The sequence below is a fragment of the Poeciliopsis prolifica genome, unplaced genomic scaffold (genome assembly GCF_027474105.1).
Source record: "Poeciliopsis prolifica strain line A6 unplaced genomic scaffold, Auburn_PproV2 SCAFFOLD144, whole genome shotgun sequence".
NCBI lineage: Eukaryota > Metazoa > Chordata > Actinopteri > Cyprinodontiformes > Poeciliidae > Poeciliopsis > Poeciliopsis prolifica.
In genome coordinates this window covers 484,938-509,865 of record NW_026562519.1, presented here as the reverse complement: position 1 = coordinate 509,865, position 24,928 = coordinate 484,938, and the positions used below count along the sequence as shown (strand labels likewise).

The window sequence follows — 24,928 nt, the reverse complement described above, 5'->3', positions numbered from 1 at the left end:
AACTTATCTTGGCAGTGTGTTGTCAAATACCGTTTCATTGTTTTATCATTTGAAGTTGGAGCTCTGATTTTGCCCTAAAGGAAATTCAAGTCTAAATGTTTCATTTAAATTTTTATCAAACTAAAATTTGCAATTTTTTTCTATGCTTTAGATTGAAAGTTAAATGTTTCATTTGTTTTATGTTGCATCATATTGTTCCTCACTTCCACAAAAAGTAGTATTTTGTATTGAAAAAGTAGTGTGCTGAGTTGTACAATGCATTATTTCCACAATTTATTTACTTATTTTATTTCAGACTAATCAAAAGGCCACAATTCATGCTTTATTCAAATACTCTTTAAATCAGTTAAATTTATTTCACAAAATAGATGGTGATTTTCTTACTATTTTTCCAGAATATGACTTACTTTGGACAGTTTACCCTCAACATTCTTGTAGAAGGGTTTAGGTTTAAGGCACACATACGTTGTCGTTTCAAAACCTTCATCTTTATTATGTGGCCCACTAAAGACTGTGTATGAGTCAATGTTTGAGTTGGTTCTTTTTTTTTCCCAAATAAATGTTTGACATGATGGAACTTACATTTTCTAAGTGGTTTTTTTCATGTTTCTATTTTATATTGGAAATTTACAGTATGTGAATTCAACAGTAATGGTACCATAGAAAACTGAAATATACTGGCAACACTGCTGCCAGTAGTCTACTGTAAATCTGATAAAAAAAACAGCAATATGCTGTAATCAAAAGATTTCTTTTGTGATAGTAATATACTGTAAAGTTGATTACAGTAAGGGTACTGTATAATTAACAGTATAATGCTGACAACCCTGCTGCCAGCATTATACTGTAAAAATACAGGGCAATTTGTTACAGTGTGCAAATGCATTCCGACTCACAATCCCTCCCCTCTGGAAGCCGGACCGGCTCCTCCTGTCCGGCTCCTCCTGTCCGGCTCCTCCTGAGCAGCGTCCCGAGGAGACCAGCAGCAGAAACCCGACCTGATTGCGATATGAACGGATCTCAGCTCACGGAGCTCCCGGACGACTCAGAGCAGCTGAGGCCGCATGTGGTGAGCCTAAGGCGGGCAGCCCTGCAGGCCGACGATCTGTCCTCTGTGAGAACGTTCTCCGACAGCTTCCTTATCAGATTTCTCCGCGCCAGAGACTTCGACCAGACGCTTTCTCTGAAGGTACAGGACCTGCGCTGTCCCAGCGGGAAAACACTGACCAGTTACAGGCTGGTTAAAACAAAAATTTTATTTAGGATATCTTGCAAAAGCAGTCTGCTCTGAGGATTTCTTCCAGATTTGGTATCTGTTGTCACAAACCTGTAAAATTATTTTCTGACGTTCTCAACAGGCTTTCACAGATTCAATACAGAAGTACAAACATCCATCATATGATGGACCACATCTGCACCCAAAGTACACTTGTGTGGTTTTTGTAGTTATTAAGTCGATATTATAATAGAAAATGAGCAAAGAATGTGTTAAATATTTTAAAGTCTAGTTTTAGTCCTCACTGCACCAAAAAATGATAAACTACAAAAATCTAACTGGATAATTGTCTAGCTGAAAGTCAGACACTATCTACCGAGACAAATAACCCAATGAAAAGAGGCAATATTCAGATGAAGAGTCATATTTTTCACAGTTCAGGAAATACATCCACACAAAAATGTCTCTTGATGTCTGGACTTGGCATCATAGTTCCTACAATTGCTACAGCCAGATGGTACCAGGCCCGTGTAAAGTAAATTCATGCATCTTAATTATGTGGCAAATCTTGATTTTTCCATCATTCTCTGGGAAATTTAGCATCTTGCACGATCATCTGTATCAGAATAGAGCAGCACTCAATAAGAGCTGCTTTACTTTCATATATTTTAGAATTTGTATTTCTAAAAATTACTGAAGTAAGAATAAAAAAAATATTTGGTTCAAAGATGTTTATATACATGTTAACTAATCCTAATGTCTAATATAATTTGTCCAAATTATATGAACAAAACAGAACGTTATATGTAAACTGTGGTACTTTCAAATAAAAAACGATTTTTCTAGAAATAAATATTAAAACAAATATTTCAGGCTCAAGAAGCATGCATTTATAAATGTCACTTTTTGAGATTTGATCACAGTAGGTAGCATATTTGAGGCATTTCAGATGAGAATTTTGAGACATGTTCTCTGCTGTCTCTCAAAGCAGAGAACAATGTAAACCAATGAAGCATGTCTGCCACAAAAAAATCCACTTTTTCTCTATCACCCATTAACTTGCAGCCAAAGGTGCTGGATCTTAAACAACACAAAAGTGCTAAATAATCTCAAGTATTCAGTAATATTATGTGCTTTAATATTAACATTGCCAAGAATTTTAGTTGTTACAAACAATCTGTGTTATAAACACACATAAGGCAAATCAAACAGCCTGTTGTTTGAGGAGCATTCCCTAAAAGACGAGACATTAAAAAAATCTCAATTTAGTTTAACTCTTTTCTCCTCTTCTTCCAAAATCTAGAGAAGCTAATAGTTCTTACTTGAGCACCAATTTCTGAGTGTTTTAGAAACAAACTATTCTGCAAAGTCAATGAGTGTAAAATACTTCTGTCTGACAAACAAGCAATTGAATGCAGGGTGAGCCCAGCCAACTGGGGTAAAGCTCTGCAGTTGGGACACAAGCAAATAAGCTTACCACAGAAACAACTGCTAAACTTTGATATACATATGTATATATGTAAACTTTCATTTTATTTCTGCTGCACAATTGTTTACCATATTGTGTTGGTCATTAAGTTCCAAAAAAATATATTCATATTTTTGGTTAATATTTATTAAAGTGTTCAGTGGAAATTGTCTTAGTTCTACACAAAAGCTAATATCTATTATGTGCCTTGCATCCACTCCTGAGGATTCAGTAAATCAGTGCCAATTAAAATAAATGGTGCTCACGGACTGTTTTGTTCTCACTAAGCAAACATCAGCCAATAGTGTGAGAGCCATCAATGCATGAAAGTATGTCAGCTTTTCCAACTGCTTTCTTTCAAGTATTTTGGATATGCTCTACCGAAAGAAATCTGATTTTGGTTAAATAAGTTGAAGCTCATTCCACAGAACTTTCTGTAAATATTGAACAGGCGGGGGTCTGCGGTATATCAATTTGATTGTCTAGTCAAATGCAAAGCTCATGTATAGGAGAGCAAGCTGTAAGGGTTCTTCCACATGTGTTTCCAGCTCTTGCTGAACTACCTGCACTGGAGGAGGGAGAGTCCTGAGATCAGCACCTGCCTGTCTCCTTTATCTGTGTTTGGTCTCCTCAAGACATCATACCATGCTGTTCTCCCACAGCGGGACCAGGCTGGCAGCAGGGTGCTCATCTACAGGATTGGTGTGTATAGCTGTGTGTTTGTGAGAATGTTGCACGACGCCTCTACAGGCACAAGAAAGGCAGGAATCTAAGAGTGTTTTAGACAGTTCTGCTAAATGTCCACTGTAGTCAAGACTTGGTTTAATCTGTTTGACCAAATTTCAAATCCTACATTCTTCCAAAAAGCCTGACAACTATTGTTCTTACATTTATTACTTGCAGATTACATTACTACAATCCTTTATATTATGGAATCGATCACTCAATCAATCAATAATCCATCACTTGCAGTTAGTCCAAAACACTGCTGCTTGTCTTTTAACAGGTACCAGAAAGCATGACCTCCTCACTCCAGTTTAAAGGATTTACATTGGCTACCTGCTCATTTTTGTATTTATGTCGGTGTTACTTACTCATAAAAGTTTGGCATCTAATTATCTAACGGTTCTCCTTAACTTTTATGATCCAAAGTCTCTGTCGTGGTCTTAGTACAACTAATGACCAGATTAAAACCCAATAGAGATCGAGGCTCTGCCACTGCAGAAACACGACTGGAACCAGCTTCTTCATATTTGTGCTGCAGAGTCTGTACAGTTTTTTTAAATCTCTCCTGCAAACTCATTGCTGTGGTTTCAGTTTGAGTTCAATCAGACCTGTCTGATTGCACTGTCCTGCTGCAAAAAGTTTATCCTATTTTTTGAATTCATTATTGTTTTTAATGTTGTTGCTTTTACCCTTTGTGAAGCACTTTCTAGTTTTAAATGTGCTTTAGAAATAAATTTGACATTCACACTTTTTAAACTTGAATCCAGTTCCTCCCATGGAATTAAAACATTTGCTTGCCATCCATTTTACAATCAAGCTTAGGTCCTTCAGTGTTTGCAGCAAGATGCTGCAAATGATCTGTAGATGCTGCTGCTGTATCATCTGTTGGGATAGCATCATCAGAGTGAGGGACATAAACAGGCGTGTTCTGTTCTGGGGAGTCTGGAACCTCTGGAGATGGCTGGACAGAGGAAGCTTTTTCATAACATGCAGAATCCTCAAACTGTTATCTTCTGACTTACTGTAAAGCAGACTGCTACTGGAGATGCATCAGCAAGTCCTTGAAAACACTTGGATAATGAACTATAACAACATTTAATTTTCCTCTGGAATTTTTAAAGTATTTTTTGAATAAATTATAAATGAGCTGAAATGCATTCAGTTCAAGTTATTAAATGACATATTTAGTGGCAACTGCACCCCCTGCAGAGCATATCTGAAAATCATCTGAATCCAAACGCCTGTGCATGTGCTGCATCACATTTTCAAAAAATCTTGCCAATATTAACTCCTGCATTACTATCATGGCATCATGACAGTAATGTAAATGTTATCTTTAATGTGGACAAAGATAATTTTTGTCCTCAGGCTGTTTTTGCCATATTGAGGTTACTCTGTGGCCCCAGTGGTGGAGCCAGAGGGGTGGCCGGTGTGGCACTTGCCACCCCCAACAGAGCCCATGCCACCCCTACTGCCACCCCACTGGAAATGGTAATTTTAAAATATAATACTTATGAGATCGGCAAAGATTTGCCAGGAAAACTGTAATTTCCGACTGTCCCTGAAGGCAGCCCGATGCTCGACGCTGTTCGTTGGTTAAACTGACAGGTGGGTCCTGCTTGATCCAAAACATCAACGGCTTTAGAGTTACACCGTCAGGAGTTTTGCAGGTATTTACATTTTACCGCTCAGCAGTAACCGGTGTTTCCTTCTTAATGAGAGGCGGCTCTTGTCATACATTTCTAAAAAGAAAAACAAAATGGTTGTGCACCGCTGCATAGTGCCTCGTTTATTATATTAGCCATGCTAGTGCTGATAGATCGTGTTTTAGACAGATTCTTTTAACATATGTTTTAGCATATGTTGCCCTCTAATGTTTTATTTCTCCTAGCTCTTGCTTGAAATGTGTGTGGTAAGAATATGTGAAAAACCATTAAGTTTTATAATGACTGAAATGTAAGTAGGCTATGTCATATGAAAGCTTTGAATTATAACCTAACTCGTTATATTAATTCATTTTGAACGAAAGGAAACAAATATCTTTTCCTTTCGTATATGGACCCCTCTGATAAAGCCTTGCCCATCCTTTGGCCACCCCTTGAAAAAAATTTTAGCTCCGCCACTGTGTGGCCCATCAGGTCTCCTGCTCTTAACAAACACATTTTTATGGTGCTTAGATGTAAACTCTGACACAACATATGGGTCCACCTGGTACAGGAGAGAGTAGAAAGAAAATAGTGTTTATGTCAAGCTTTCGAGAAGACACTATGGTTGACTTTGGACCAGTTAAGTAATATTTGTTTCATTTTGCATAATGAAGCAGATGTTACTCAGCCTGGGTCATTCAGTGTAGAGTTCAGGTCTGTTCTCTGAGTTTCTCTCTTTCATGTTTGATAATAAGGCATGATAGATTTTTGTCTGCTCTACAATGTTATTAGGTGGGTGTATGTGTGCATGGTCTTGGCCTTTGTGTTGTCGTGATGAAATGTGGACTGACCCAGGATGCCCTCTGTCTCTCATCTATTTGCAGTTACATTCATCCAAAAGCCTAATGCTACATTTACTTCTGCAGGGCAATGGAACCCAAAAGATTGGTCGGCCTTCCAGGTGTTCAGGGTCAGCCTGATGACATCAGAAATCATCTCCAGGGAGACAGAGACACAGAGACGAGGTTTGAAGGCAATATTTGACCTGAAGGGGTGGAGTTTGGGCCATGCCCTGCAGATTAACCCTTCCCTCGCCAGAAAGATATCCTCTGTGCTTTCGGTATGAAGATGAGATGGGATGAAAATGACACCCAAGATTCAACTCTACTGCTTATATGATATTGTGTCCAGCACCAAATAATGTGATTGTATAATCCTTTTTTCAGGACTCTTTTCCACTAAAAGTGAGAGGAATTCATTTGGTTAATGAGCCGATATTCTTCCGTCCAGTCTTCACTATGATCCGTCCCTTTCTGCCAGATAAGATCAAGCAGAGGGTGAGAGTCACCATCATTGTCCGCTTCCACACAATAATCTGCTTCAGCACAGAGATGACAATAACCATTTTCTTACTTTCTGGTTTACACACAAATATCCACTGTGGAGGTACCACAAGGTTTATGGTATTTTTTCTGCCATAGGTTCATATGCATGGTACAGACTTTCACCGTACCTTAAGTGACTTCTTCTCACCAGATGTTCTCCCTCCAGAGTATGGAGGAGAGGATTTGGGAATAGAAGAAGTCTGTCAGGCTTGGACCCAGGAACTGTTTCAATCTGAGAACCTCTTGAAACAGATTGCTTCCCACCCAACAGGAGACATCTCCACAAAAACTGGAGATGCTTTGATCTCAGAGGAAAATGAGACAATGACACTCACCGATGGCTGATGTATAAGTTGTTGGCTGGATGACATCATGACTAAAGTCAGAGCTGCTTTATACCTTTGAGGACCAAATCATCTGAGTGATGGTGTGTTGTTAGTGAAGTTTACTTCTGAATTAACTTTCTGTCTTGTTACATTTTTAGCTCAAATTCTGATCAGTAGGATGAAGTTGCAATAAAATTACTCTAATAAACATCAATCAGAAGATGTTGTCAGAATTATGTCTGGACAGGCTGGGATTAATCTGAAGTCCAGAAAGTAAAGCTACTATTTCTATTCTCATTTGATGCACTAATAAAGTATTTAGGTTTTACACTTGGTTGGCTTTGAACCAGACAGTTATGGAAGCCTCAAATGCTGAACACTGTCCAGTCTGTCATACCTGGAGGGAGCTTGGTAGTGGTGTACAGTTTGCCTCAATCTTCAAAGTTAATAACAATTGATTTCTATCCAAGTCACTTTCTAATGCAAATGCGACATTGTTACAACCCTCCCAGACCAATAAGGGTAAAATCCGGCGCTGGTTGTAACACAAAAAACAAACAGTTGTCTGTAGCAAAATGTGGATAATTTATTTACAGTGCAGGTAAGTCAACTAAAACAAAGAACAGAACACAGGGAAGTATTTATCTTCAGGGTCTCCAAGGCCAAAATAACAAACAAAACACCCCCCCTCTGTCTAGCTAAGAAATTAAAAAGAACTTTCTAATGATAAATAGAAGAAAAGAAAGTACAAAACCTGAACTCCCTGGCTAGCCATCAAAACAGGAGAAAAATGGTTGAACACAAATGGCAGAGAACCCCTACCAGCTTCCACTGTGAGAAAAAAAACAACAGGTTTTGGTTAACACACTTCAAAGGCTCACAGCCAAAATCACTCAGTCAGTCACAGTGTCAGATCAGGTCAAGGCCCAAACAAGAAGGGATCCAACACTGGTTGTATGAAGCTCTTTATGGGGTGGCTGATGAGCTCCAACACATTTCACCTGTGCATCTGAAACACAGAGAGAGAGGACTCTCTCATGAAGAGAGCCCCTAGAGGTCAGTGACCGTAACAGACATGTTAAAAGAACAGAAAATATTGTGTTAAAATGTTAAAAGAACAGAATGTCATTTTGTTCTTGAAAATCTAGGGAAGAGAACAAACTGCCCTGTTTTTGAATTGCATGTATTGGCCCTGCTCTCATATGCTGTTAGCTAGAACTTCTAAAAAAAATAAAAAACCTTCCTCAGATGTTAACGGACAGAATCGGTCCACCAAATTTAAGATTTTAACTGTTTTTAACTTTCAGTCCGAGCTATCAATATGAGTCTGTGATATGAAGGTGTGAGTTTTAAGCTTGGCACCCTGTTATCTAAATTTAAAACTTATTTTCAAATAAGATTGGAAGTTGTTGTCCAGCAGAGTTGGCTAACAAAGACTGTGTTTACTAGGAAGCCTCCAGCACTTTTAAACTATTTTTGTTGTATAAGTGATGATGATAAGTTTAAAATGGAAATAAGACATTTTATTTATAACTGTTGTGAGCCTGTTGTGACTGGGTAACTATCAACCACTAATAATGTTAGTGGTTGACGGCTTTCAACAGTATCTGTTTTGAGTAGCTGTTCATTTGTTCACAGAAAGCACAAATGAAAAAACAAAACAAAAAATATTACAATATTTACCAATAATATTGTCTATATTATATGTTTTATGATTCATCCCTAAAAGTGACTCTTTAAAACACAATTTGAGATTATAGAAAATAATCTCAAATACTGCTGTGTAAGTTTTCTTAGTCTTAGAACTCCATAGAAATAGATTAATACTCAAGAAAAGTCTGGACTACTATTTCATATTTGTTACACATTCTTCAAGCTTGGTTTCTGATTTGTGAATATCTTACAATAGTTGAGGGAAAGTTTTCTTTCTTTTTCCCTAGGATGTTTAATGTTTTAATCAAGGACTTGATTTATCATCACACACTGAATACTAATAGAAAATGAAGGCGTTGAAAGAGTTAGGCAAAGTAAGTAAAACGTTACCTACTGATAATGTCTCAAAAGAACCAAGTTCATTCATTCTAATGTGGGTTCTACTGGCTGAGATCCTCCACATTTTTTGGACCAATCTCTAAAAACAGAGACCTGCTCAGTCCTTTACTACAGCCAAACTTTAAAGGCAGAAGTCATAACATTATAACTGTTCCACTCATATAATCAAACTTGTTCCTACTGCTTCTAGAATATTTTAATAATGTGTTCATTTGAATTCAATTACATTCCATATCTACAATTTTAACAACTTTTCCAAAAAAACTGTCTCTATCTTTCATACTTATGAATATATTTTGGACTAATATCAGTCTTGTAGAAATGACTAACATAGATGTTGATGTAATAATGTTAGGGAGTTGTGAAATATGCAGTATTTCTGCAACAGTTTCTGTGAATACAATGTATTTTGATTATTATTATTGCTTTCAAGAAATAGAATTTATTGATAATTATTTTTGAAATGCTAAATTATGATTTTTGTTGAGAGTAATTTAACCTATGAAGTATGATTTAAAAATGTCAGTATATTTTTCATATGCGAAACTCACACAAAACAAGTCTGTGCAATAATTGGATTGCAGGTGATAATAAAATGACCTTAAACATTCATATATCTGATTATTTGTGTTTTCTTGAATGTAGTTATGTTTAGTTTTACTTCATAGCCTGAAAGTTTTAAGCCGTCACTAAACATATGGTGTTATATTGGATTCCATAGATACTTGTTGTTTCTCTGCTTGCCAGACAATATCAAAGCAACATTGCACTAATAGACATTTATAACTTTCCTTAGGTAAATAATGTAATGTAGTGCAATAATCAAATTGAACTTTTCTGACAAAGTTCTCACAAGTACCAAACAAAACTCACATTTCCTTCCTCCCTATATAAGAGTTGTCTCAGGCTGCAAATCAGCACTGTCTTGATTTGGTACTTTTTTATAAAGTTATAATTAAAAGGTTTGTGCTTCATAAAACCCCGGCTTAAATGTTACAACATGACAAATAAAGTCTATTGAATATATATATTTATATATACACCTTCATTTATTTTGAAAAGGGGAAACTAAAGTCAAAACTTGGTTATCCCTCCATCTGACACTACATAAAATGAGTGCTAATACCAAACATAAAGTTTTTCACATGTAAAGATAGGTCTGTTCACAAAACTGTAGGTTAAAGTTTCAACTTCAAGTAGAACAATAGCCCTGAAAGAACAGAAAAAGCAACAACTAAATTCTATATTAATTTTTAAGGATGGACTAGTCAAAGTCTAGACATGAATCTACATGAGAATCTGTGGCAAGTCTTGAATACTGACACTGACAGTCTGACTGAGTTTCTCCTACTTTGCTAAGAAGAAACATCAGTCTCCAGAAATTCAAAGCTGGTAATGTCGCTACATACCCAAAAAAAATTTCCAGCTGAAATCAAATTAAACCAAATTATATGAATAACCCAAAGAAAATTTTAATATTGTAACTCAAACTATTCAAATTGTGTCTATTAGTCATTGTTGATAGTGACAAGCACACGCTTGTACAACTTTTATTGTCTTATTGCATATCTGTGTTTTATTCCCTGTACTAATAATCTGTATTGTGAACAGCTTACAACACATGCACATTATGTAGATTTAAAAAGTCATTGTCCTCAGTTGCAGATCTCCTTGATTGTGAGTACAGCACTTTAATTTCTAATAACTGGACAGTAATTTTTGTCATAATCTTGTAGAGAATTTTGTGATCATTGTTATTAGTCTTGTTTTTCACATTCTAACACTTTTTGGTCTTTTGTGTGAACTCAGGTGTCATAATGCTGCTGCTACTATCATTTTCACAAAGTTCTGAAATCCATAACTACAATTGACAGCTGCACTTTTGAATGTGCTGTATTTGTTATTTTCTCTAAATTGCATGTTTTCAGAAAGTGATTTGAATGCATTCTGACATGTTCTGCCACATCCTGAGATGAGTTGACTGGCTGTATCAAACAGGACAATATGATGTCTGTCAATTGATAATAAAGTGTGCTGGGTGAAGCAGGCATCCTTCTGGTCATGTTTATATTCTTATTGTTAGCATAGATCTGTGTCTCTGGTTTTGATTTTTTTCATTTATCATATTAAATATTCAAAATGGACAAAGTTAGGTCCCTCTATCTTATTTCTGCTTCTCTTCAATGACAGTGGACATCACAGACGATTCTTTTCCTTGTCACTCTTTGTCTCCTCGTTGGTGTTTTTGTGCCGCTCTGCTTTGTACACACTATACAGACCTTTGGTCAGTGAGGTAACCTCATGTCAATCAGCCCAAACTCGGATAAACATTCTCTGTTCTGCAGCTGCTGATCTGCCTGATGATGAATGAGCTGCGAATGTTCAGACAGATGCACAGAAAGCCTTTTAGAGATGTTGTTCTACATGTTACAGATACATGCTGTGTGGTGGAAATCATGTATAGCAGTTTATCATGACCTCTTATCTCTGCTGGCAGTTTGCATATCAGCTGATACCGACAACAGTTCAACGGGCTCTCCTTAAAACAGGTTAACTGATAGTTGCAACACCAAATTCAAAAGGAATATTTCTTTATGACTCACTTTTTTTCAATTATAACTAATATTAAATTGATTTTTAATTAGGGTAACGATGAATTAGAAGATATTGTAGACTACTTTAGCCTCCAACATTTAGATTTTCTTACCAAACCACTAATATCCCCTCTATGTGATTCTGAAATATTGCTTAGTCAACGTTACACAACTTAGAAACAAGTCTGTGGAAGTACTGTCCTCAGTTTCAAACACTATGAAACTTGACCTATGACCAAGTGCGCACCCAGAGAAAAGCAGTTAATCATTACATTGAAACCTGACAGGAAAGAAAAAAGAAGTTTATATATTTTACTGACCTGACCTGTTGAGGCTTATTTCATATAAAAGAGAATAAGTAGATTATTTGAGTCTTAAAATGAACCGAAGAAGACAGTGTGGTCTTCAATGTGTCAACATTTGGAGAGTTGTTTCTGTTGTGTGTTACTTTACATTTTCTGGACAGCACAGAACAAAAACTTTTTTTTCAGGTTCTGCAAATTTTAAGTGAATGTCCATCATAAAATGGTTTTGACTCAAAAGCTATTCAAATCAGGACAAAGATGAGTGAGAAAAGTTTTTTCTGTCACAATACTCAGTAAAGACTATACAGGCCTTTCTGTCCCAAACATCAATTGGTTTAAAAACAATTCTCAGTCATAAGCAGTTTCTTCCTCTCAATGGTATTTTTTCTCCTCGCTGGTGAGGGGAAAAAAAGATGTTTTTTTGCTGTTGGCATAAATCTCTGTCTCCGTTTTGAAGTTACAAAGAATGTTCCTCAAGTATCTACACTTTATCCCAACACTTTTTGCATTTCATATTAACAATGTTGGTCAGAATGTTAACTCTCTTTGTGTAAGTAATACTACACAGTCACTTATTGTCATACAAACATGGCTGGCCTACTGCTGGTTACATTGATTATTCAGTTACATTAGTTCTAATTTCAAGTGAGAAAGAAAATCTTTGCAGTTTTCCCAGTTATGTCCACATGATACACACACATTTAATTATTGTACTGTTTTGAATATTTGGTATATTAATTAATGAAAAAAATGTTTTATAATGGAAGATCATCCAAACTTCAAAACATTTGCAACTGGAGTAAATGACACGCCACCAGTGGGTCTCCTCCAGCACCATTCACTGAGTTTCCCAATGAGGGCAAAGGTGAAATAAAATTAAACTAAAAGTCGTTTTCATCCAGTTTCTTTGCCTTAATCTTTATTTCACCTTTTGTAAAGTTTGAGTGTCAAATATTTGTTTTACTGCCACCTTCTGGGTAGTTATGTACAGTCCAGCATGACGTATTGAATAAAAAAATTAAAAAAAACTAGTTTTGTTTTCTAATGTCAGCTTTTGAGACTTAGACTTAGACTTCTACATTATTGATCCCTTGGGAAGACTCCCTCAGGAAATTAAAGCTATTTGAATTTGGAAAGACCATTTAATTTTGCACCGCACATTTCCGAAATGGATGTTCTTTTTATAGCTTTTCTATACTACAGTTATTGGCAACAGTAACAGTTATTGTCACCCAGGGTTTCTGTCATTAAACCTGCAGATGATGGAAGACACCCTATGGACTCTGTGTTGTGTTTTATGTGTGAAGGCGGGATGTGGTCCGTGCAGGAGAGGAATCAGACACAGGGCTCTTCAGAGACTTTGCCGCGTTTATTTCGTCCACCTAAGAGGCAGTCAGTGGCGTATCTAGGCCTGTTTTACGGGTGCCTTAGCATCCCTAAAACTGTACTTCAGCACCCCTGTATCGAATTACCAACCCTCTGTAAAAAAAGTTGAATGTCACATCTCGGATTGAACCAATACGTAATTGTCTGACTAAATGTAACAATACTGACCAAAATAAAACAGGAAATATTAACGTCAGCTAAATTGTTGTGGCTGGAGGTAGACTGAACACTGCGGGATTATTTATACAGGTGAGCAGGTAGACTGAACATTGCGGGATTATTTATACAGGTGAGCAGGTAGACTGAACATTGCGGGCGGCTGTGCTTTAGATGCATAGCTTTGAGGATGAACAGGAAAATAAATTTCATGTCTTCCTGGTCGCCACTAATGCTAGGCGTTACATACCTGGTAGATGTTTCTGTGTGTGACGAACGAAGACGTTAAATCCTGTCACTATTATTGCTGAACACAAAGCTATAAATGTCTGGGTAAGGTCAGAGTTCATTGATTAAACTGACGGTAGATGAATGCCTCTTAATTATTAACTTGAATACAATTTCAGATTTTTGTACAACTTTTCTTCAGGTTAACTTAGAAAGTGAGCTATTATTGTTACAGGTTAATTTTCTAACAGTGGCGGAGCTAGACTTTTTTTCAAGGGGTGGCTACAGGGTGACCAAGGCTTTATCAGAAGGGTCCATATACAAATGATGAACGAAAGGAAACAAATATTTTCTCACACACACTCAAATTAAAATGGTTTATTTAACAAAGATTTGCCATGACCAAACAAGACGTTAAACGGCACTATGGAACAGTGAACATGTAAATGTAAACTCAGAGCCCAGAATATGACCAAAAACAAATTCAGAATAAATAAATAAATAATAAATAAACTGGTCCTTCTGGTGTGCAATAGGTTGTGCTGGGTGGGGGCAGTTCAGTGCCACTTCCTTCTGCTTCACTGTCTTCCTCCCCAGAGTCTGACTCTGAATCTGTATCACCCTCATCTCTCTCTGGAACTTCATTGGAAATGCATAAACAGACACAATAAAAAATGCAAAAAGCATCATGCTAACCTTTAGAATTAGGCTTATTGTATTTTAATACTTAATAACTCTCTGTCACAGACTCTAACCCGCTGGTGATACACTTGGGCCTGGAGTCTCTTGGCTGGATTCTCCAGGTTGGTCACTGCTGCGGGGTTCTGTCTGGTCCTGTTCACTGCTGCAGGGTTCTGTCTGGTCCTGGTCACTGCTGCAGGGTTCTGTCTGGTCCTGGTCACTGCTGCAGAGTTCTGTCTGGTCCTGGTCACTGCTGCAGGGTTCTGTCTGGTCCAGGTCTGGCCCTGGTTTTTGCCTCTTTAAGAAGAACTGGGAGATCTTCCCTTCTCTCTTCATTTGGGCTCTACACAAAATAAGACAGCCTGGTATTTAGACTCCATGACTGTTTGGCAGAGACACTATTTTAACTATTATTTAAACTATAGTTTTTAGTTTTCTGTAGCTAGCTAAAATACTAAATTAAAAATACATTAATTAAAATTAATATAACTAGTTAGGTTATAATTCAAAGTTTTCATATGACATAGCCGACTTACATTTCAGTCATTATAAAACTTAATGGTTTTTCTCATATTCTTACCACACATTTCAAGCAAGAGCTGGGAGATATAAAACATTAGAGGGCAGCATGTCACTAAAACATATGTTAAAAGAATCTGTCTAAAACACGATCTACCAGCACTAGCATGGCTAATATAATAAACGAGGCACTATGCAGCGGTACACAACCATTTTGTTTCTTTTTAGAAATGTATGACAAGTGCCGCCTCTCATTAGGAAGGAAACAGCGGTTACTGCTGAGCGGTAAAATGTAAATACCTGCAAAACTCCTGAATGGTGTAACTCTAAAGCCGCGGGCATCGAGCTGCCTTCAGGGACAGTCGGAAATTACAGTTTTCCTGGCAAATCTTTGCCGATCTCATAAGTATTATATTTTAAAATTACCATTTCCAGTGGGGTGGCAGTAGGGGTGGCCAGGGGTCTGTTGGGGGTGGCAAGTGCCATCCCGGCCACCCCTCTGGCTCCGCCACTGTTTTCTAAACTACAGAAAAGTTACTGTTAGGAAATCTCAAAATTGAAAAATTGGACTGATATTGATATGCAATAGTAATACTGCTGTTATGTTAGATTTACCGATGTTAATTGAGTTGGATACTCAATTAACCCATGTTAATAACCAATGTTAATTAAGTATCCGATTACTCAATTAATCATAAGAATAATCAATAGATTACTCGATTATTAAAATATTTGTTTACAATAGCCCTAGATAGAATCTCATTTCCCATCTGGTAGGTCAGGAATCTGCAACTTGAATCTCTGGAGACACAAGTGGCTCTTTTACTGACTTAATATATCTATATACATCAGCATATATTGTTATGCTTTTTGTGTAATTCATTTTTAAGTGTTCCCCATAGAACACACTGGTTCTAGACCAGATTTACCACAGGGGACATTGTAGTCAGCCTCTAACGAAAACAGTAAAGACCATTATATAGATTATTTTAACCAGCAATAAGGGCCAGACTTGTGTCATCAGCATCTTTATTCAGATGGCAACTTGTAATGCACAATATTATGCTTAGTGATTTTTTGCAATGGGCAATGCAGTACTTAATTTAGAATTATGTTTGTGATATTTATGAATAGAAATTGTGTACAGCATTGGCTTTATTTATTTGAATATTATGTTGTTGTTGTTCAGTACAAAATATTGCAAGTGTGCAAAATATTTGGATAAATAATGGGTTAGTCTGATATGCTTGTTGCTCTGAAGTTTGATTAGAGACTGTTGTGTTGTTTTGTAATTACTCTCCCAAATCTCTCTGGAGTCACTTAAATAAGGTAAAACTAAAGAACAGCACAGAATGTTAGGGTCAGGGTGTTTCTTTGCGAAGAAAAAGGTGTTTTATATTGAAACTATGACAAACCCACTTTATGAACTGTGAAGTGAAATAGTAAAACCCCAACTCATAATGTTCACTTTTCCATAGATGGACATACGTTCTTGTTTCAAGAAAAAAGACCAACAGCTGCATAATGTTCAGATAAAAATAATGGTAATGTAAATTCTAAGTATGATTTTCAAATAAAGTTCAGATTAATGACAAGCAGGAATTAGTCCTTAACCTGACCTTCTACCTTGATAATAAACTGGTTTTGGGTTTATTAATCCTATGAATTTAATAAAATGTTCTTGAAATAAAATGCATAGATTTAAGTGGATTTATTTTCATTTCTGGGTGAGCAGACTCCACTCGGAGTGTGTCACTCCACAGCTGCTTGTGTCTCATTAATGCTAGCAGATGTTGGCAGGCATGATGTAGTGTGACTCTGTTTCATATATATACAGCTCAGGAAAAAACTCAGTCTTCTGATTTTACTCTTTATAGCTAAATGTTCAAGTAAAATGAAGATTGTTGAACTATTGACGACATGTCTCTGCAATGCCAAGCAAAAACTTAGTATTTATTTCAGAAAATGAAAAGAGGTCAAATAAGAAAAAAGGTGCAATGCTTTCAGACCTTGAATAATGCACAGAAAACAAGTTCATATTCATCTAGAAACAACAAAACTAATGTTTTAATTCAGAAAGAGTTCTGAAATCAATATTTGGTGGAATAACCAGGAGGTTTTCAATGGGGTTCAGTGCAGTGGTCTCTTAATTTTTTCTAGATCTGTATGTAGTTAACAGTTTTAGTTAGACAAAACTATTTAATGTCTTATGTGAGTGTAAATAAGCAGTGACATTTAGAAAAATGCACCAACAAATAACTTCTTTTGGTCCTTAGCCCTGCTGGGGGCTAAGCACTTCTAAAGGTCAGATCCTAGAATCGCCCCTGCAGGCAATAAACAGACTGTCAACATTCAAACGTTTTCTTTTTACAAAATAATCAAACATCCCCAGTACAAAAATGTAATTTGTACGTAAATGCACAAACAGAAATAGTTCGGTACACTAATTTAATGAATATTTTACACTTGGCTAACATAGCCGCTGCTTACCTTACAGGCAGTAAATACACTGTAAGGCAGAACAAACATGTCACAATTGCAATTGAAGTAAGTAACAAAATGCATTGCATTTTTTCACAATATTTAAAATATTTTACATATACCTGCATGTAGAATGTAATTTTGCCAACTATCACTGAAAAGTATTTATTCCATTATTTCAGCGCCATCTGCCTGACATAAAGTGCAAAGAAGAAACTCGTCCTAAGAAAAGAATTCGTTTTAAAAATCCCATCTGGTGTCATTTATTTAATCCTCATAATCCTACTTTTCTAGATAGAGCATGTTTTTGTTTACATGGCATCTAAATATTGCATTATAGGGACATCATATAAAGCTTTATATAAAGCATCATATAAAATTTAAATTAGATAATCACTAATTTAAATTTAAAAATGAGAAAGTCCATGACATGCATCCACTGGAACCAGAACTTTGCATTTGTATTGTACAGGCTGAATAGTCAGAATGAATAGAAGCATGAGGGAATGACCAGAAATCCAGCAGGAGCAGGAATAACTGGAACAAAGAAAACAGCCCCATGCAAGCCTCTACCCACAGAATTCAACATACAACTATTACAGGAAACGGTCAAACAGAAAATAAACAAAGATTTAGAAAGGTAATGATTACTTTTGGGTTACCAAAATAAATCTGGATATATCTAATTTAGATTTGCTGGAAAATTGAGAGAAAAAATCTCTAAGAAAGAACCCAACTTTGTAAACCAAGTATCTTTTACTTTGTTAATTGTCTGTTGTTTTTTTGGATTTTGGCTAAGTGACCTGATGACTTGATTTGTCAGACAAGTTTATTTATAATCATTATACTGCAGTCAATGTAATGTAAATTAGACGTTTTTGATAAATCAAAAGAGAGATTAATTTCCAAAACGTTCACGTTATTTTATCAGGAGAAAAGATTGATTCAAGTTTAGACTGCAATTATTAGACTTCTTACTGAAGGAAAGCCCATGGTCCAGTAACCAATCAGCACGGAATGATCCTGTACAGCTACGTCCTCACTACTTACGTCTCTTCAAACTAAGTAGACATGTGCCTCTGTTCTCACTTCATGTAAAAGATAGTCTGTTAATCTGATTAGATCACCTCTCTCCATCATGATTAGGCTATATCAAATGGCTTATTGTACAAATAGTAGGCAAGGACAGCTGTCAGGAAACACACACATACACCCACACACAGTTGCATACACACGCACACACACACACACCCACATTCTTGTTACAGAACAAAAACACACACCCAGAGGCTACTGTCCGTAAGCTGATCAAACAATGAACATGCCTGCTGAATAACCAAATGATCCCCTTTGTGCAGAGGGGAGTAGAGTCAAATCAAGTCAATGCAAATCATGCCTTATTTTCACATATAAAACTACTCTACCCATTTGAAAAACGTACTTATTTTTAATGACAGAAAGCACAAAACAATGGAATCAAGCAGACTTTTTGTTTACCTTTTTTTTTTTTACCAGACAAGAGTGTAAGGACATTCTTATCCTTATCAAAAAAGTTGATTACAGTGATCAACTTTTGCTATGACATATACAAATTTAACATCTAAATAATAGTGGACAAAGATCATAGCGAAGGTTCACCACAACAAAACTTCCCTCACCAGGGAAGGGCGCCTCCTTCCCTCAGGAGGAAGGAGGCGCCTTTTTGAGTGGTGAAGCAGAAACTCTAGTCTGAGACATCTTCCCTGAGGAAGACCCAGGGGAAAGGACTATGTCTGGGTCATATGGAGGGACATAGGGATTGGAGGGACTATGTTTGTCATGGATACTCATCTACAACTGGATCTGCTGAGGAATTTCTTCCCGTTAAAATTGAGTTGTTATTTTATCAGCAGAAAAGGTTGCTTCAAGTTTAGACTGCAATTATTATCTGGATCAGTTGGCTGTGAACTGATTTTTTGTGAACTGGTGTTTTATACACTGAATTTAATTGAACTGAGGAATAAACATAAACTCTTGGTAAATGTTTACATTGCTGTTCCTGTTTGCGTTCGTTGGTCATGATTGTAAAGACTTTTCACATTTTCATTCAGATTCTGTTTTCTTCAAAAGCAGCGTATGTGTTAATAATGTAAAATAATATTACATGTTTTTTTTTTTTTTTTTTTTTTTTTTGCCAATGAAAAAGATAATGTTTAGACATCAAAGGATCGCTTAACGACAGGGGATTTAAACATTAAGCGCTGTGCCAGAGGGAGCAGAGGCGACGCCACTGGATCTACCATCTTGCCACGTTCCAGGGGAACAGAGGGGGCGGGACAGAGATAAAGACTAGCCACACGCTTGAATAAGTCAAATTCTTCTGGAATACCATTGGCCTGGATATCTGTAAGACTCGCCTATTTTTGTAAGTGCCACATTTCATTGGCTGTGGGAGCTGTCGGGCATACAGCGGATGGGGTTTGTCCTCCTGCCTGATAGAACTCAGATCTCAAAGAATTTTTGATTTCTTTTCACTGCTGGAACTGTGTCAGTGCGCTGATCCAGGTTCGGTTCTGCCACACATCCAGCATGACTTCAAAGAAAGCTTCAAAGTCAAGCACAAAAGGCAAAGGTGCGTTGTTGCTAATCTTGTTCATTCTGTCTTACGAAGTTACAGTGGTTGAGATGCTGTTATGAAAGCCAGGCCTGGAGAAGTTTATAAGCTGTTTTAAACTTTCCCCCTGGTTTATTCTCTTCGCTAATTTAGGCATTAAAAAGTTGCGTCACCGGGTCGTTTGCCGAGTGTGTTAGCGGATCACTGAGTTCTGCACGCATGTAAACAGCACCAGCGCGAGCTCACTGCGTTAACACGTCAACACGGCTGCGTCAGAAACAGTACGCCTCAGCTTTGATTCTATGGCTGTTCGCTCAAAACGCCTTAACTTCGTTGCTTTCATTATTATGTCAAATACTTTCATAGTGGCCCATATTATCATCTGTATGCTTGAGTAACCGTCTGTCCTGTAGCTATTGGCTGGCTGGGGGATCTAGCGAGAGGGATTACTGTGGAGCCGCTTCACACGCTCAGATGACGCCAGTAGCTCAGCCCCGTCCGCGGGCTCTGCAGCAGGGAGGCCTCTTGCCTCTCTCTGCGGAAACTCCGGGACAAACACTGACTTTCCCCGGCATAGTAACTGTACACCCCGCTTTCCAAACATTCACGTGTCAGTATACCCCGCGGAGGGGCGTCTTACAGAAGGCGGCCCGTGGTCCAGTAACCAATCAGCACGGAATGATCCTGTACAGCTACGTCCTCACTACTTACATCTCTTCAAGCGTCAGGCGCAGAGAGACCGCAGCTGCAGACTGTCATGTTGGAGGCCTGCGTCGAGAATCACACTGAAACCCAGCACATCCTCCACCATCTGAGAAGTTTAGGCCGTTCAGTCCAGGAAGGGAAATATATAGAAAATGTATGTACTGCATGGAAAACTGCCTTGTTTATCTCTAGACCACTCTTCTTCATCCGCTCTTCTACTAACATTCGGTATGAATGATCACAGCAGGTAACATTCAGAAGTTACTAGGACACATTTAGAGGACTAATGTCTCAGCCAGATCTAGAGAAACTCATCCATGTGTTTATCTTTAGTCGCATTGATTATTGTAACAGCGTCTTCACAGGCCTGTCCAACAAATCAATCCTCCAGCTGCAGCTGATCCAGAAGCTGCTGCTCCTGTTCTCACTAAAACCAGGAAGATAGAGACATAACAGCAGTTTTAAAGTCCCTCCACTGGCTCCCTGTAGCTCAAAGAATAGATTTTAAAATACTGTTAGTTTATAAATCACTGAACGGTTTAGCACCACAATACATCAAAGATCTGCTGTTGTTGTATCAACCTTCTCAGGTTCTGGTTCTGGTTCTGCTCTGCATCCCCACAACCAGAACCATGAGAGGAGAAGCAGCTTTCAGCATCTATGCACCAAAAATTTGGAATAAACTTCCAGAAAATTGTAAAACAGCAGAAACTCTGACTTCCTTTAAATCTCAACAAAAAACACACCTGTTTAGAATTGTATTTGAAACAATATGGAACATTGTTTTGTTTATTCTATGTTGTGTTTATTTATTCTTTGTGTTTATGATGTAAAGCACTTTGAAATGCCTTGTTGCTGAAATGTGCTATACAAATAAAATTTGATTGATTGATTTACCTGGATGGTAACTTCTGAATGGAGTTACCATCCATCCAGAACTAACTGGATGGTAACTCTCTTTTTCGAGGTATGAAATGCTGGCCTGTTAGCATAGGCTTCTGTTGCCTTTGATTACTCATAAAAGACACTCGAAATTCCTTTTTGGATCAAAAACAGCCTTGCCAAAAAAATATGGTACAACTGGACTGCAGCTCAATCAGGTACAGGGAAGATCAGGTACAGGTAATTGCACTTATGTATAACTTTAAGTTGAAGTTGTGCTTACTTCATTCATGTTTGAGCCTTTTCAGAAGATGGCAGCAGATTTCTTGAGAGTAAGCCAGAATAGCCTAAACCTCTGTTTGTATCCAAAATAGTTCTGAAATTACACTGAAAGGCTGTTTGAATGACTCTATAATTAGTGTGGAATAATATAGTCAAGATTTGAAGAGTCTAAGTATTGTAGTTTTTTTTTTTTAATGAACTCTCAAGGTAGTGAAAAATTAGGTGGAACTGCCCATTAGCCATCTCCTGAAACAGAGACTACAAAGGGAAGCCAACTTCAGATTTGTCTTAAATATTTTTTATCAAATTGGCAAATGCTATTTTTTATGATAAAATCAGAAGACCATTAAAACTGTATATCATATTCAATATTGGAAAATTCTGTGATTGGATTATCCCTTGAATGTCTCAGACACTTTCACTATGCAGAAGTAAAGTCAAGAAGTAAACAGTTGAGGTTTTGCTAACTATTGGCTGGCCATGCATTTGTTACCTGAGCCATAAGAAGGGGTTTACCCGATTTAACCTTTATGACATCAGTATTATAAAAGTTACCAATGCGATGATGCACAAAAACCCAACATAGCAAGTCCTGACATCATCATCAGCCTCCTGCTTTAAATGCATAAGTGTGTGAGTTGATGTGCAATTTTCTTGTGTGTTTTGACTGGTTGAGTGCACACTTTTCTCAGGAACCCATATTTCTGTCAGTTATTAAGATCAGTGGTGTTTTCAGCCTTTCTTGCTTAATGTTTGAACAGCAAAATGAGTGTTTGATCTAATTGATGTGACTGGAACCTGTGCCTCGTCAGCATTTTTTCTGTTAGGACTTCTGATCAAACACTAACAGTGGCTTGTCAAATACTTACTGAGTCGCTTGATAAAGGTGTACAATCAGTGAACTGTTAGCCAGATGTTTGAATATTTGATCATTAGACTCTTTGAATGCTTGAGGCCGTTTTTTATAGTTACTATGTCTGGTTCTATTCAAAATGTACGCATTGTTAACTTTTACAAACAATAGTTGGGAGCACAAGGCTAGATTTACTGTAGTATTTTCTAATCTAAACAGAGTCAAAATCATACATATATTCTCAAATATTTGCATAAATGCACCAAATGTTTCCTGTTGCAAAATACAAGGAAACCACATACTGGACACTTTTAACACTTTTACTTTATGGAATAAGTTGAATGTGGCCCATTTCCTGGGGCAGACCAAAAGTTTTACATACACAAGGTATCAGAAACCTAATGTCAGCCTGTGAATGGACAAACTACATAGAAACTTAGCTAGTGTCCAGAAATCCATCCATCCATCCATTTTCTGAGCATCCTTCTCCCTAACGGGGTCGGGAGGTGCTGGTGCCTATCTCCAGCTGCGTTCCGGGCGAGCGGCGGAGTACACCTCGGACAGGTTTCCAGTCTGTCGCAGGGCAACACAGAGACAAACAGGACAAACAACCATGCACACACTCACTCACACCTAGGGAGAATTTGGGAAGGCCAATTAACCTGACAGTCATGAAATCCATCTATCCATTTTCTAACACCCTTGTCCCTAATGTGGTCGGGTCACGTTCCGGGCGAGAAGCGGGGTCACCCTGGACAGATTGCTAGTCTGCTGCACTGTCCAGGAATCAACCAGTTAAAAAAAAACAAAAAACTGACCATTCCTTACACAAAGAGTGGTCAAACATCAAATTTCATCTAATTATTACTGGGGCTGTATATATATATCTGACACTGTATGGACTGAAAACAATCCACAGAAAATTCAAACTTGTGTTCCCAATTCTTGTTTCAATGATTCATTGAATTTGTCTTTTCTAATTATTCCTCCATGGAAAAAGGACAATTCAGACATTAATGACATTATGCCTGATGGATGGATGGATGAAAAGATGGATGTGAGTGTTTGTAATCAAAGATCACTACTCTCATCATTCTCATTACATTTGCTCTGTAATGGTTTCCTTAAGGGCCCTTACTCTTCCTTCCCTGTTCCTGGGAGCTGTTGAACTCTGCAGAGACAAAAGGGTAATAGCCAAGTCCTTTTCTCTAGGATGCTGTGTGTTGTTGTGTTCTATTTTTGTCATTATTTTTATTTTTTTTAATTTGCATAATGTCACAAAAATCTTTAAATGCAAATACCTCTTGGTGACCTTGCATGGACTTGCGGTGCTGTGTTCATTTGGTTTTCATGTGGAGGTGTTGTGTCTGCAGTTAAGCTAATCTGAACTTTGCAAGGTTAACTGCAGCCCTTCAGCCTTGTTTTCAGGAAACGGCTTATTCTCTTAAGGTGTATTCAGTATTATGGAATTTTATTCTGGATGTTTGACTTCTTTCAGACTTCAGATCCAGTCCTTTTTATCAAGTACTTCTAGTGATACTTTAGGAATTAATTATTTTACCTCCACTGTATCTTTAAGCCATTTTATTTTCAATTTATACTGGAGACTTTCAGGATTCTTTTCCCCACAAATCCAGATATAACTTCCTTTTTACTGCTTTTGAGGTGCCAGCCTCCATCCCTGGAATCCACTGTCCAACTTTACAGATGCCAGTGCATAAAAAGTGAACCAGCCAGGGTTTCTGCTTGGAAATACTTGCAATAGCTTGTATAAGATTCCCAAAGTCGGAAACCTGATAGTCCCCACTTTTAACTAAAAGATTTAGTGAAATGTTTGTCAACTGTGACAAAGGTTACAGAGTGAGAGAAACATGAATATTCTCAAAGGATGCATGTGGGAGTGTGGATGCAACAGCATGCATGCTTGTAAAAAGCCTGCAGGGGATGAGTTGCGTTTGGGAGCCAGGAACTCGGCAGAACTTACATAAGATTTAAGAGGAGTAGCTTAATCTGAACGTGTGCAGGGTGCTACAAAATGGAGAGATTCAACCTATTTGTCTCCTATTTGTCTGAAAAATACTGGAACCCACCATGTGTGTGAAATAACTGTTGCACTAATAATATTAACAGTCTGGAAGGCATGGAGGAACAGAACGGTATGTTATGCAACAATTTCTGGATTTGGGCCTGACAGTTTTTATTTATTGTGTGCATGTGTGAAAAGGCTGGATAGCAGTCTCTTTGCACACACTGCGTTTTACATAGTTGGAATAAATACAAGTGGCCGAAATGAATTTTCGGCCATTTCGGCCACTTGTATTTCTCATCCTGAAGATAGGATGAGAAGCTTGGTCCTCCACGAGGGACTCGGAGTAGAGCCTCTGCTCCTTCACATCGAGAGGAGCCAGTGAGGCTCAGTTACCTGGTCAAAACGCCTTAAGGAC

At 37.6% G+C, this 24,928-nt stretch overlaps 2 protein-coding genes across 2 annotated transcripts in view; both read left to right on the top strand.

The window, feature by feature from the left end:
- Positions 1-936: 936 nt before the first annotated feature.
- On the top strand, positions 937-10,860 carry ttpa (tocopherol (alpha) transfer protein). The gene is made up of 5 exons (XM_055025379.1): positions 937-1,189; positions 3,233-3,386; positions 5,983-6,176; positions 6,283-6,393; positions 6,538-10,860. The coding sequence occupies exons 1-5, from the start codon at positions 1,010-1,012 to the stop codon at positions 6,784-6,786; spliced, it is 888 nt and encodes a 295-aa protein (XP_054881354.1). The 5' UTR covers positions 937-1,009; the 3' UTR covers positions 6,787-10,860.
- Positions 10,861-19,593: 8,733 nt separating this feature from the next.
- asph (aspartate beta-hydroxylase) overlaps positions 19,594-24,928 on the top strand; it is a 32,115-nt gene continuing 26,780 nt past the window's right edge. The window contains exon 1 of the mRNA XM_055025343.1: positions 19,594-19,780. Coding sequence (XP_054881318.1) covers positions 19,738-19,780 — 43 coding nt within the window. The 5' untranslated portion in view covers positions 19,594-19,737. The remainder of the gene's footprint in view (positions 19,781-24,928) is intronic.

Coding starts and splice junctions, on each gene's coding strand:
- ttpa (XM_055025379.1), top strand. CDS start 1,010: ATGAACGGATCTCAGCTCACGGAGCTCCCGGACGACTCAGAGCAGCTG. Junction 3,387..5,982: donor GGTGCTCATCTACAGGATTG/GTGTGTATAGCT, acceptor TTACTTCTGCAG/GGCAATGGAACCCAAAAGAT. Junction 6,177..6,282: donor AGATATCCTCTGTGCTTTCG/GTATGAAGATGA, acceptor TCCTTTTTTCAG/GACTCTTTTCCACTAAAAGT.